At 30.1% G+C, this 14,461-nt stretch overlaps 1 protein-coding gene across 2 annotated transcripts; it reads left to right on the top strand.

Moving 5' to 3' along the window:
• The first annotated feature begins 2,526 nt into the window (after window positions 1–2,526).
• On the top strand, window positions 2,527–5,547 carry LOC108477002 (autophagy-related protein 101). 2 transcript variants are annotated; one of them, XM_017779404.2, is made up of 7 exons: window positions 2,527–2,866; window positions 2,986–3,022; window positions 3,175–3,260; window positions 3,375–3,470; window positions 3,659–3,824; window positions 3,929–4,088; window positions 5,119–5,547. In XM_017779404.2, exons 1-7 carry the CDS (start codon window positions 2,834–2,836, stop codon window positions 5,129–5,131), a joined length of 591 nt encoding a protein of 196 aa, XP_017634893.1. In that variant the 5' UTR covers window positions 2,527–2,833; the 3' UTR covers window positions 5,132–5,547. The 2 variants fall into 2 exon arrangements, with proteins under 2 accessions (XP_017634893.1, XP_017634892.1); XM_017779403.2 differs by having other exon boundaries at window positions 2,531–2,866; window positions 5,180–5,547.
• The last annotated feature ends 8,914 nt before the right edge of the window (window positions 5,548–14,461 follow it).

Below are 14,461 nucleotides of genomic sequence, written 5' to 3'. Positions count from 1 at the left end.
TGATATATATATTTTTGTTTTTGTTTTTATTTTTCGGTGCTTAGGGACCTTATGCTAGTTAATTTTTGTAGTGGTGGTTCCCATAAAAAATCACCAACACATCCCACTATCATACATACAAAGGTGTGAAAGTGGTCGGCAGCAAATGTGGGCATGTGAGAGTGACCCCACGAAACATGGGAATGTAGGAGGTCTTCCCACGAACCAGTTCCAACACTTTTACCTTCTCGTTCGAATTAAACAATGCAAAATTACTAGGCAAAAAAAAAAGAGTTTTGAGGCACTTGAAAAATTTTAAATAAGAAAACTGATGATGCATGGTTTTAGGGATACCAAGAGGCTCGAAGTTTGATACCAAATGATATGAGGGCAGCATCCACAAAGTCCTAAAAATCCCAAAGATGATTCGAAGTTGTTCTGAGCTTTAAAATACTTGTTTTTTACTCGATAGGCTTTAAATTGATTCCTATAGTTTGGGCAGCAAGCAAGATGCTTAGAACTTGAAATACTCAATAAAGAACATGATTAATTGAATGATAATGAAACAAAAACAACAAGTAAATAAAGTAAATAAAGAAAATAAAATTTAAAAGTGGAAGACAGAATAGATAAACCAATGAAGATGAATAGAAGTAGAAGTGTTTGATTGAACCCTCTAAAATATATTTCCCAACAAACTTAATTAAGGACTCTAACCAACCCTCCAAGAATGAGTTCTTGGCAACTCTGAGTTTAAAGAATTTTTCCTAAAATCTTGAACAAGATTAAGTAAAAATAATGTTATGAATAAAAATAAGAATTGAATATTGTAAAACAAAATACTCCAAAAATGATTTAATTAATTAATTACTAAATAAAAATGTTAATAAATAATGAAAGTGCCAGATACAAATTGAATGAAAAACAAAATCTTAATTTAATTAAACTTCTAATTTGTTTAAATACAAAGTAATTCTAGTTGAACTAAACCTTCTTGCCAACTAAGAAACATAAACCTTCTAATCAATCTAAAACACTTAAAAATATCCTAAAATCTAGAATAAATAAATAAAAATAAAATTTAATAAATAAAAATAAAATTTAATAAATAAAATATTGGGTTCATATATAATCAAAATAAGTCTTAAAATCGAACCCAATATGATTTAAACATGAATAAAAACTCGTAGTTCCCGCAATAATCCCATCCAGAAATTTATGTTTGTGTAGTTTTCACTAAAACAACCATAACTTGACCTCTTGAACTTGAAATAAGGTGATTCAAAGTGCGTTTCAAAACTAAAAAATAGTTATTTCATCGATCAAAGACATCTTGACAGAAAAATACTTGGATCTCATATAAAAATGCGTCGTAAGTTAATTGATTTTTCAAACTTAAAAAATTGGTAGCTTTGATGAATTGAATTTAATAAATTTTCACCCTATCCATGCATGTATTAAGGAGGCCTAGTTTAGGACTTGGGCTAATGGTGTAACACGAAAGGGCGGTTGAGAGGAGATTGTGTGTAACTTGGGAGAGTTGAAGACATGGTCAGTAAGGGTTAATAGAAAGGGATGGTGCTGAAAGGTATGATAGCGGCTAGAGGGAGCAGGGTGGCGCTGCAAGGGACATAGAATGAGGTAGTGGTGAATTGATATTGCAACAATGGTGGTTTGTTTTTAATAGTAAGGGAAAGTGGTGATGGAACAAAAGAAGTGTGGCGAATTGTGTGAGAGGAAGGTGGCGGTGTTGGGCAATGCGTTTGAGGCAATGATGGGATGATGATGGTGGCGTGAGAAGGGTGCAACAGGGGGCTTTTTCTTTCTTGGGCAAGGCATGGTCGGGGTGGGGGGAATTTTGGTGGAAAAGAAGGATTTTAATTGGTTAAGGATTTGGGTAGAAAAAGAATTCGATTAGTCAAGGAAGTTTGATTTAATTAGTGCAAATTTTAATTTTTTCTGAATCCTATTAAAATGAAAAATTTTGTAAATATTTAAAATTAAATTTGTAGAATTTTTTAAATCTAATTGCTAAAATGTGTAAATATTGGAAGGTTAAATTTGTTATTATGTGAATAAAAAGCCGATGTTAGACTTGCATTATCGACTTAATGGTATGATGATTAAAAAAATTAATTTTGAAAACTTTAGTGACTAAATAAAAAAAATTATAATTGGGTGACCAAACTAAAAACACTCTCATAATTAGGTCACCATTCATGGAATTTACCCTAGTTTTTAGTATATATTTAAAAAAAAATGAATTTTATAGGAGGGAAGAAAACATTTGGGTATCAAGATCGAAATCAAAAACAAAAATATCCAAGAAAGTTTGGGATGAAAGGGTTTGGAATGTATATACCGGATTGCCATTCCGGCGGGCCTTAAACAGACCTGTGAACTGAATTGAATTTTCTTAAATCAAACCAATGAACCACTCAAACAAAACTATGGGCCATATCGGACCTTCTTTAGCAGTTCTGGACTTTAGGCACGGCCCCTCAATGAGTCCCATCTTTTTTCAATTGTGAAATAAACAAATATACAATCAGAACTGGGAAAATGAAAAAGCATAAGACGTCCGGAGTTAACACGTTATTAATCATGCTTATGTAAGCCACCTTATTTTTATTATCCAAACGCCATTAAAGAAAGAAAAAAAAAATGTGAGACAGATATATCCAAGCCTAAACAAAGTAAAAGGCACACACTCTGCCGATTAAAAGATCGATTAAGCAAAAAAGTAAAACAAGTTTCGATTGAAATCTAGGGTTTGATCCATCCAATTTTCTTCGATCTCTTTTTTTTTTTTCTCTTTTAGTTTCTTCTGGGTTTCCCTCTTTAAACAATTATCATGAACTGCGAAGTCTGCCAACTCAAAGAACTGGTAATCAAAATTTTCTCTTTTACTGTTTTATTTCACTCTTAAATATTAAGACATACTATTTATTCTTCTGATTGAAATTTTCCTTTACTTTTCGCTAAATTTAACAATATCCTATTTAGGAAGTGGAGCATTTTGAAATTCGCGAAGTTTTGCGCTGTAAGTCCTCTCTTCAATTTCTATATTTGTTCCTTTTTTAAGTAATTAATTTCGTTTATTAAACGTTCTCTCTTTTTTGTAGTTTTTTTTTTATTTGATTAACTTGACCTGTTAAAAGTTTTTCTTTTTCCCTTTTAAATCCATGATGGCAGGCATTTTACATACAATAGTGTTTCATAGAGCATTAGGTCTAGTTCGGCCCAAAGATGTGGATTTGGAGCTTTTTGAAATTACTTATGTAAGTCATTCATGTCTTCAGTTTTTACTTCTCCAATCGAAATCACTGCTTTTATTTCCTGATTTTTCTCTGGCGTTTTGCATGTTTCCCAAATTCGTATTTTGTAATAATTAGGTGCAATGTGGGGATGTGGAACTTGAGAAGAAAATAGATGAGAAGATTGATCATTTCATAAGTTGGGTGGAAAAACATCCCAATAAGAAAAGTCAGGTCTGTTATGTCTATTCGCTTATAGTTTTCAGGTTTTTGTTTCGGATATGGTCGCCGTTGCATCTTATTTTATGTTTAGGTTTTATTTTTGCTTATGTTGCATTTGCATGATATATGGTCGTAGCCTTTTACATTTTAGCTTGTATCTTGTCTTCAATATGAGTTCTTTTCTTGTGTTTGTGCTATAGATATGCTTATCGTTTTATGAGGTGAAAAGCAAGCAGCCATCTTGGTTCACTAATAAAACCGAGCGCTTATATTGGGAGCAATGGTATATCAATTTGAATGTTACTCAACACCCAAAACACCATTCAAGCAAATCTCATCATACCAAACTGGTCGTTGACCCCGGAGGTATAACCTTGTTTATGCCCTTAACTTTAAAAATTGTAAATTGCTTTTGCTTTCTTTAAAATCTATCTTCTTCCTGTTATGATTGTTTATGTTCATTAATATAGAGAGAGCTACTGAGGAGAGAAGTTCTCGTAGAGCAATGGTTGAAGCATCTCTTCGAGAGGTTCTGTTTCAAATAATAAAGTTTGTTAATGAGAAGAAGGACCATGTGCCCCCCATATCCGAGGGTGTCATTTATTTTCCATATGAAATTACCATACCAAGGTCAGCTCTCTCTTCATTATACCTTCTGTTTTCAGGTTATTTGTAAAATGAATTATTGTAGTAGAAAGCTGCTTTGTTATTTCTGCGCTTTTCTACCGGAACTTTGGTGTTTCTGGTCAAAATCATCTCTTGTGAAACATAAAGTTGGAAAGACCAAAGAGCATAAAAGAGTCATGTCTGAGAAGTTAGTGAAATATATTTAAAAGATTTTAACGACGAATGTTTAAAAGATTTTAATGGAGGAGTCTGACTGCATATTCTGACTCACTTTAGGGATAAAACAGCAGTGGATTGTTCTTGAATATAGTAAAATTTACTGTCTAGCATTAAACATGTTATTCCTATTGTTATCTGTTATGTGGTACGCATATTAGTACATATATTCGAGTAGCCTTAAGCTTGATTGTGTAAACTGTAAATGTTGAAACAAACACTAGGTTTTGCTCTTTCTTTCCCTCCTTTTCACTACTATTAATAGTATTTATCCTCATAAATTGGGATCAGAACACACCATAAGATTTCATTTTGTTTGGAGGAAACTAGAATATGCTTTGGGAATGCTGCCTTTCCACAAGAAAACATTTTTGTCCTTTCAGAAAGGTGCCTTGATAGGATGAACTTCCTGGAAGAGTCGTTTTAATATTCATTTGTCATCTAGCTTCATGCTATCCTACCTTTTGATACAAGCAAGAGATGATAAAGTATATATCTATAACAGAGGTTAGAGAGGTTGCTTGCTTTTATTTATTGATGGAATTGAAATCATCTCATACTGTAAAGTGTTTTGATCAACTAGCTAGGATGAGGAAGAAATTTAGAGAACTCCTTATGGTTAGGAAGTTAGGTTTTGACTGAAACTAAATTTTTTATGTTGATGTTTTCATTTTTTCCGATTGAGATATTTGGACTAAGTGTGCAAAATATAGCTATAGTCACATTGATCAATCAAACTAGAATCAATTGACTGGCGCTCGATCCCTCGCTTTTGTTTTGATGAGTTGCTGTTGCTATTCTCATCTCTGTTTGTTAGGAAATTTCAATGAGGAACATGTTTAGAAATGGTGAGTTAATATTGTGCTGCCATTACTCAGTTCATCAGATTCTGCGTTTGGGATGGACATGATCAAGAGGATGCTCCACAGCGGGCATCCAACCATGCTCAGCTGATTATCGGACTGGGGGCAAGATTATTGAACTTGGGTTAACGGTTCCTCTACTATTCTTTAATGCATGAATAGAACTTGTAACAAAGCAAAATGCAGATGAGATGAAAGCTAAAGAGACACACGCAGGGTTTTAATATCTGAAGATATAATAGCAAGGTGCATAATTGAATCCATTATCTTGTAAATATTATAGCATCTATTGTCCTTTTCCATTACTTTCACTGTATAATACTATTACTAAAATTAACTTCTCAACAGTACGTGTTTATTATATTGTTTTCATGTTTATTAAATGCTTTGGATTCCATGTTTTCGTATTGTTTATATGGTGTCTGGAATTTGTCAAATATAGTTTCAACTTGGTGCTCATTTATTAGTTTTCCCTTACAACCCAATGTTTTGGTAAAGGCTGTAACGAAAGCTTGATGGACTAACTAAAAAGAAAAATCTATTATCAGTTTTATTATTTAATTGAATCGATCTCTAAATTTACTAAACAAGTCGAATTAAATTGAATGACTAATATATAAAAATTAATTTTACTATGTTTCATATATATATATTTCAATGTTTCCAAATAATTCATTTAAAAAGAAAAAGAAGTTAATAAATGTTATAAAAAATTAAGAGAACAATAGTAATAAGTAAAAGGTAGATAAAAATATGAGAGAATTTTATATTAAACTTTCACTTGTAAGGTGTTTTATTTATAAACTTATTTGCATTCAATCAATAAATGTAAATTAAGCCTTCTTAATTACTTCATTGAAACATCTCATAGTCATAAATGAACTAAAGAATTTTATCTCATCACTTTAATAATGGTTTAAAGGGGTTATAGGCATCTACTATTAATGTTGATGTCTTTTAAATTAAAAATGTGTCTCATTAAAATATTTATTAGGAAAAACCTAATTGAATAAAAAACTAATGAAGGAAAAAAAGTGCATAATCTATTATTACAAGTTGACTCGTTAAAAACCTTTACTAGGAAAACCAATGAGACAAAACATTGGTTAAAGGAAAAGAGTGCAACGTATTTTTTACTCCCTTTAATGGCAATATCACATTACATCTTTCAGTTGACATATTCTAATCTTGTGTAGTAGTCTTTCAAATGTTAAATTTGACAATGCCTTGATTAAAAATATTTGCTAAATTATCACTAGAACGAATTTGTTGAACTTCTATGTCACATTTCTTCTCAAGATCATGAGTGAAGAATAATTTTGGTAAAATATGTTTCGTTCTATCACCTTTGATGTGACCACCCTTCAATTGAGCTATACATGCTGCATTATCTTCACATAAGATAGTTGACATCTTTTCCTATAAAGGAAAATTACATATCTTTTGAATATGTTGGGTCAATAATCTTAACCAAACACATTATCGGCTTGTCTTATCCATTGCAATTATTTATGCATGATTTGAAGAGGCAACAAATAATTCCTGCTTTGTTAAACACCAACAGTACCTCCACATGTAAATTAAATCTCCCGTTTGAGATCGACCTTTATGTGCATTCGATAAATATCCAACATCAACATAAGCGACTAATAGAGATTTTGAATCATTTGAATAAAATAACCCCATATCAATGGTCATTCTAAGATATCTAAATAAATGTTTAATTCCATTCCAATGTTTACGTGTTGGAAAAGGACTAAATCTTGCTAACAAGCTTACAACAAAAGCTATATCAGATATTGTGTTGTTTGCAAGATACACCAATGCCCCTATGATACTTAGATATGATACTTTAGGACCAAGAAATTCTTCATCATTCTCACAAGGACGAAATTAATCTTTATTCACATCTAACGATCGTGCAACCATTGGGGTACTCAATGGATGTGCTTTATCCATGTAAATTTTCTTTAAAATATTTTCCGTATAAGTTGACTGATGGACATAAATTCCATATTTTAAATGCTCAATATGCAGACCAAGAAAAAACTTTGTTTTTCCAAGATCTCTCATCTCAAATTCTTTCCTTAAATAATTTACTACATTTTGAAGCTTTTTAGGAGTTCCAATAATATTTAGATCATCAACATAAACAATAATTATCTCAAAATCCATTCTAGACCTTTTTATAAAAAAAACATATGGACAAATTGGATCATTTTTATAACCTTTTTTTAACAAATATTCACTAAGACGATTGTACCACATATGTCCAGATTGTTGTAATCCATATAAACTTTTCTTTAATCTGATCGAGTAATTTTTTCGAGAAACTCTATATCCTTCTAGGATTTTAAATCCTTCTGGGATTTTCATATAAATTTCACTATCAAGTGTACCATACAAGTAGGCTATATCAATATCCATTAGACGCATATCAAGTTTTTCATGCACTACCAGACTAATAAAATATCAAAATGAAATTGCATCCACCACAAGAGAATATGTCTCTTCGTAATCATTGTCGAGCCTTTGCAAAAATTATTTTGCTACAAGTCGTGCTTTATATCTTACGAATTTATTTTTCTTTTTTCGTTTTCACACAAATACCCATTTATATCCTACCAGTTTTACATCTTTAGGTGTTTGAACTATAGGTCTAAAAACTTCATGTTTAGAAAGTGAATTCAATTTTGCTTGAGTTGCGTCTTTCCATTTTGGTCATTCTTTTATATTCTTACATTCCTCAATAAATTTAGGCTCAAGATCCTCATTTTCTTTTTATTATTTCAATAGGAAGATTATAAGCAAAATTGTTGTCAACAACTATATTTTTCGATTCCATCTTTTTCTCATATTGACATAACTTATCAAGATCTATTTATTTTCATCACTTTCATTTTCACTTCCAGGTACCCGAATTTTTTCTTAAGTTTTATAATTAGTTATGTCACGTGTCTCTTCAGGAACCCTCGCCTCCACAATAGGACCATCTTTGAATGTTTTTTCTTTTCCTTTTATGATAATTTTTATATTTGGAATCGGCTAATCTTCTACACTTCAATCATGAATTATTTTCTTTTATACTAACAGTTTTCCCTATTGGGACATCAATTCGCATTAGAGCACTTTCAGCTAGTATGTGAGATTTTGTAATTCTTTTTAGGTTAACAAATGAATTTGACAGTTGATTTGTAAAATGAATTGTAACATCCCAAAAATTGGGGGTTAGTAGAATCGGGTTTGTGAATCAAGAGAAAGTGTTCATGGCCTAATTTTTGGGATTATCTATGCGTTTTTTAGGAAATAAGTGAGGTATTGGTTTGTTGGATAAGTGTTAGTGAACCGTTCCTTGAAATTCAAGTTCAAATCCCTTCTCTTGCACCATTTTAATTATTTTGCAAATTTTGCCTCAAGCCCTAGTATGTGACATGCCTTGTTTTTAAAATAAATAGTACAAAATTATTTCAAGTATGAGTAATTGGCCTAGTGGTTAAAGGAAAAATAAAGAAGCATGGAAATTAAATTAAGGTCCCAAGTTCAAATCTTTTCAAATCCCTTATTTTTTTTAATGTGTGTATCGTCCATAACCTTGAACCCTAGGTATAAATACAACTTGTTATTAAATGTTCCAACCTTTAAGTCAAATTTACCCTAGTGGATGGTTAGGGTAAGAACCTTTTTGCATTGCATCATGCTTACGACATATTCAAATGTTATTGTTTTATAATACGTATTGTATTGTATTGTACTGAATGGTATCAAACTTAATTTTTGTTACTCGAATGAATGATAGCTCATGCTCAGACACTGTTTGACATCGATTTGATAAAGGCTATATAATGATATGAAATTCCAATAATGGTTCTGTGTTCTTTTGCTAAGGCTAACATGTTTTATTGTATTTGGTATTTATGTCCGTTTAAATAATTGTTCGACTCGCACTGAGCTTTCACAAGCTCACCCCCATAGTGTTTAACTTTTTAGGTAAGCCTCAAAACTAGGATCGGACCCGGTATATGAAGAATCACCTTGGACCCCAGACTATTTTTAATTAGTATTACTCAGTCTCTATTGGTTTGGTTTGTAATTTTTAATTATTTCTGGTTTGTGGCTTGGTAACTTTTCATTTGGGGATTTTTGCATACATGAATTACTCAAGCATAATAACTGGAAAATGCATGATATTGGATTAAGTAAAATTTGACATTTTTCCGTAATTTTCACTGCATTGCAAAGGAACTGTTTTTGGAAAACAAATCGAAAAGGCAATTAGGTTTCCAAAATGACTTGAAAAATGTTTTTTTTTTCCTGCTACATTAGTTTAACATCGAGTTTTTACAAAAAGAGCGGCAAACAAATGATTTTTCTAAAATAACACTATCAACAATAAAATGAGTCTTAAGTATAGTGACCTAATCAATGAATGTTTTAAACTAACACAAAAGTTCAACTACGATTTTTCTCTAAATTGAGTTTATTTAAGGTCTTCAAAAGTAAAGTAAATTAGCTTACCATTTTGGTGGCTAATGTAGCTTTCTCAATCTAACTATAACGTCTAGGTCGGGTTTGAGAGGTTACATGAATTATCTGCTAAAATTCTGGTTCACATTGTTTTGTACAAGGATCATAGACAATGATAATTCATTTCAAGTATTTTATTCATCCAACCTTTTATTCTCTCCCCCTAATGTTGGGAATGTTGTTTCATCAAAGTGGCAATCAATAAATCATACAGTGAATAAATCTCCAGTTAATGGTTCAACATACTTAATAATAGAAGGAATATATTTCCAACCTCCATTGAGGACCCATCTTTGTGCGTTGTGGTGGAGCAATTGGAACATATATGCATATCCAAAAATTTTAATATGGGAAATATTTGGCTCTTGACCAAAAGCCAATTGTAATAGGGAATATTTATTATAACTTGTTGGCCTAATGCATACAAGTGCTACTGCATGCAAAATAACATATCCCCAAGCTATAATAGGGAGTTCTGTTCTCATAAGTAATGACTTAGTTATTAGTTGGAGGCGTTTGATAAACGATTCAAATAAACCTCTTTATGTGTGAACATGAGTTAAAATATGTTCAACTTTTATACCAATTGACATACAATAAGTATTGAAAGCTTGGGATGTAAACTCACTAGCATTAGTAAGATAAATTGTTTTATTTGCATAATATGAAATTAATCATTTAAACAAGCAATCTTGCAAATGACAGGTTGCGAGTTGATAACACGTGATTATTTTGCAGATGCATATACCAAAACCATATGATGTCAAAACCATTCATATGGTGGATGAATGAGTCTATATTTATTTCAGAAATGTAAGGCATTAAATCTCAAATTTAGCTAGTGAGTTTTTAATAACCAATTATCATTGAGAACAAGCAACATGTGAGAATTCTTTAAATTAAAGAAACTTATGGTTCTTTAACGAATGTCCAAATGAGTTCTTAATTAATTTTCACATCATATAAGATGTAGAATGGTTTAACTGGTCATACCAAGTAGTAAATGTATTTGTATCAGCAAACTTCTAGTTTACTTAACATGCTTTTCAATTGTACTAATAATGTCAATATAAATTTTGACAATTGATAATTTTATTATCATTCCTTTTACTTTGTATCCATATATAACTAGTATTGTGACATTTACTTTTAGAAATATCTAAATCAATGTGAAGTCCATAATGTCATTAACGTAATAAAATAAATAAAATTTGCAAACAATTATATACAACATTTGCAAACAATTATATGCAACATTCACTTCAGGAATATGCCAAAATCTTCAAATGTCCAAATTGACTTTAATCAAAAGTGATTATAAATTTTTTATTGTAAACATTCACTTCAAGGGATGTGTAAAAAATATTTTGGACAATAATGTAAGCATATATCATATTTCTTACCAATAATATCATATAGATATCATCCACTTCAAGGAATGGTTAATTAATATAAATCATTGATCATTCTACTCTAAGAATGAACATTTAGCAACATTTCAAATCATCCATCTTATTTATTTGCCAATAATGGCAATAGGTTCCATTTTCACAATTGTTATTTATTGCTACATTCACTTTGGGGAATGGAGTAGAATCAGTGGAATGGATAACTTGTTATTTTGTTTAGCTATAAGAATGTATCGAGATCATTTTATAATACTTTTAAAATCCTTTTTACAAGAGTTTTGCATTATCAATTAACTAGAAAGAAATAATAAAGTAAACTAAATATATGGATAAAATAGACATATAAAATATCAAACTTGATATAATGCTAGTGCTAGAAAAAAATTCATAAACCATTGTAGACATGTATGAAATTTACTTCAAAATAATGCATTTCATGTTCACTAAAACCTTTCCATTTATAATTGATCATATCATTTCTCTAAATAATTAACAAATAGAATAACATAAAGCATATGAACTACCTTTCACAACTCTACAAAAGTAACAAGTTTTTTAGGGTTTGTTAGCTCGGAAGGATCAACTTAAGTTCGACGATAGGGAGGTTGAATCGGCCTTTGAGATGTTGTGGTGGAAGCTATAAAGATTGTGCAACAAAGAACACAAGCCTTTTTAGTGGTTCGACCCCAATTGCCTATTCCACTACCTTAACTTTCCACAACTAAGGATTTTCTCCAAATTCACTAATTTAGCAACCTTTGAGAATAAAATTTAACCTTACAATCTCTCTTTAAGACTTATACCCCAAAACCTTAAGATACAACTCCCTTAAGGTTTCTACCCAAACCTTAAGAATAAGCCCTCTCTCAAAGAGAAACAAATAAGCAAACAAAGAAACAATCCTTGCAAGATTAGGATGTTTTCCAATTAAACATTAAGACAAAGAGTTAAATGAATATAATGAAAGTTCACAAGTGTTTATAAGAAAAAGTATGAAACAATTAAGCTCTAGTTGTTTTGATTAATCTTTAAGTTTTGCACATTGCTCTTCTTGTTGATAGACCTTTCGAAGATAGTATTTATACCATTTAATTGATTTCTAACCATTGTGGTTGTTGTAGAAGTGAATGTAGCCGTTGGGGATGAAATACCAGGTCATTAACTGCACCTGTAGCAACGAGTATCGATACCTACTAAAAGGATATCGATATTTTTTGTAATTAATGCAGATTTCAGTGACCGTTGGAGCAAGAATATTGATAGCTTAGGAAATATATCGATACCTACCAGGGTTTGAGAGAAACAAAATATTAATTTGGTATCGATTATTAGAGGAGTATCGATATCTTGTAAATTATCGATACTAAAAAAAAAAGGTATCGATACTTTTTGTCCTGGAGCAATTCTAACTTGTTTGAAAATGGTTAAAACATATTTGAAAATGTTTGACTCAATTGAAATCATTTCAACTTGATTTTATCAAATTGCTCGACTTTACTTTTATTCAAAAAACACTTTAATTGGTTATATCAAAACATATGATCCAATAAGGCTTAGTTTAACATGGTTGTATAGTAGGAAAAATATAAGTCGTTTACAAAATTAAACCACATGAGTTTTTCTTTTATGCTTCTTATCAAACAAAAATCTATTAATAAAAAACGAGGTCCATAGAAATGTCAATGGCCAAATTAATACAATAATTTTCATTTTAAATTTATGAAAATGTTTCCAACCAAAATAATTCAAGAATTAAAATGATAAAGATTAAACTTGAAATTCTATATTAGAATCAACCCAAAAATCAATTTAGATATTCCGTAAAATTGTCTTTAAAATGACTTTAAATAAACATGTTTGATGTGAAATAATGTTTGATTGTTTGGTGTGAAAGAATCTTGATTTTTTAATATATGAAATAACTTCAATCATTGTTGATTAAGAGAATTTTAAACAATATCAAAGTCCAAAAACATATGATGTCTAGAATTTAGAACACTTATATATATATTGGAACCATCAAATAAAAATATAAAACAACTAGTTTAATGATGACTAGGAGCGATATAAGGTCACATATTATAATGAACCTTAGGCCTTGATTAATAAAATGACTGATAATGTTATGAATCGTGATTTAAAAATCTATCAATTTATAACCTTAAAATTAATCTATCACCATTCAGATATAATTACCAAGTAATTATCAAATAACATATATTAAAAAACAATTTTTATCAACAAAATCTAGGTACATATAAGCATGTGAAGTGATAAACATATAAGCATGTGATAAGTAAATTTACCTAAATTTCTTTTCTTTTACAAAAGTTTTAACAACTACTTTCTTGTTCAACGTTGAATCGATATTAAATCTTTCACCATCTGTCATATATAGTTCAATGGGAGTTTTATGGGCAGGTTATATATAGTTGCAATAACGTGAACCTCACTATGAACTTATAGAGGCTCGTGTTGATAACATGTTATAGAAAAATTAAGAGAACAATAGTAATAAGTAAAAGGTAGATAAAAAAAATGAGAGAATTTTCATATTACTTTCACTTACAAGGTGCTTTATTTATAAGCTCCTTTGCATTCAATCAATAAATGTAAATTAAGCGTTCTTAATTACTTCGTTGAAACATCTCATGGTCATAAATGAACCAAAGAATTTTATCTGATCACTTTAATAAGGGTTTAAAGGGATTATAGACATTAATTATTAATGTATATAGAACAATAAATGTTTTTTTTATCTTATTTAGTATGGGTTTCTTTTGGCAAAAGAAAGTAATAAAGGCGTTATGCGGTTCTTTTGACAAAAGCAAGATAATAAAAATGTTAAAATATGCTATTAGTCCTTGTACTTAGCAAAATTTGTAGTCCTTGTACTTTTATTTGATTAATTTTAGTCTTTAATTTTCAAATTGGTAAATTTTAGTCTTTGTACTTTTCAAAATTTAAAAATTTTGTCTTGGCTCAAACAATAATAATTAAATTTGTTTGCTTAAATTTAATTATTAGTCCTGTACTATGCATACAATTATAGATTTAGTCCATTTTCTCCAATTGGATCATTCTAAGCCTCTATACCTTTTGAATTTTCAAAATTTTAGTCTTACACAAATGAAGCTGGTAATCCATTAACTGAATTTTTAGTGAGTAATATATAAAAATAATAAATTGACATAACAGTATTCATATGATAATATGTTTGGCACATCATATTTCGGAAATAACAAAATTTTACTTAATGTATTTAACAATTATTGTCTGGTGAGGACTAAAACTTTAAAATTTAGAAATTACAGAGACTAAAAATGACCGAATATAAGTATAGATATTAAATCTACAACTTTTG

This window comes from Gossypium arboreum, chromosome 12 (genome assembly GCF_025698485.1).
Source record: "Gossypium arboreum isolate Shixiya-1 chromosome 12, ASM2569848v2, whole genome shotgun sequence".
Classification (NCBI taxonomy): domain Eukaryota; kingdom Viridiplantae; phylum Streptophyta; class Magnoliopsida; order Malvales; family Malvaceae; genus Gossypium; species Gossypium arboreum.
The sequence above is the reverse complement of the archived record's forward strand: the minus strand, read 5'-3'. Positions and strand labels throughout refer to the sequence as shown.

Bases quoted from the DNA above. Each gene is read 5' to 3' on its own strand.
- LOC108477002 (XM_017779403.2), top strand. From the start codon at position 2,834: ATGAACTGCGAAGTCTGCCAACTCAAAGAACTG. The intron at 3,023-3,174 runs GTAAGTCCTCTC...CCATGATGGCAG, and splicing joins AATTCGCGAAGTTTTGCGCT to GCATTTTACATACAATAGTG. The intron at 4,089-5,179 runs GTCAGCTCTCTC...GCCATTACTCAG, and splicing joins TATGAAATTACCATACCAAG to TTCATCAGATTCTGCGTTTG.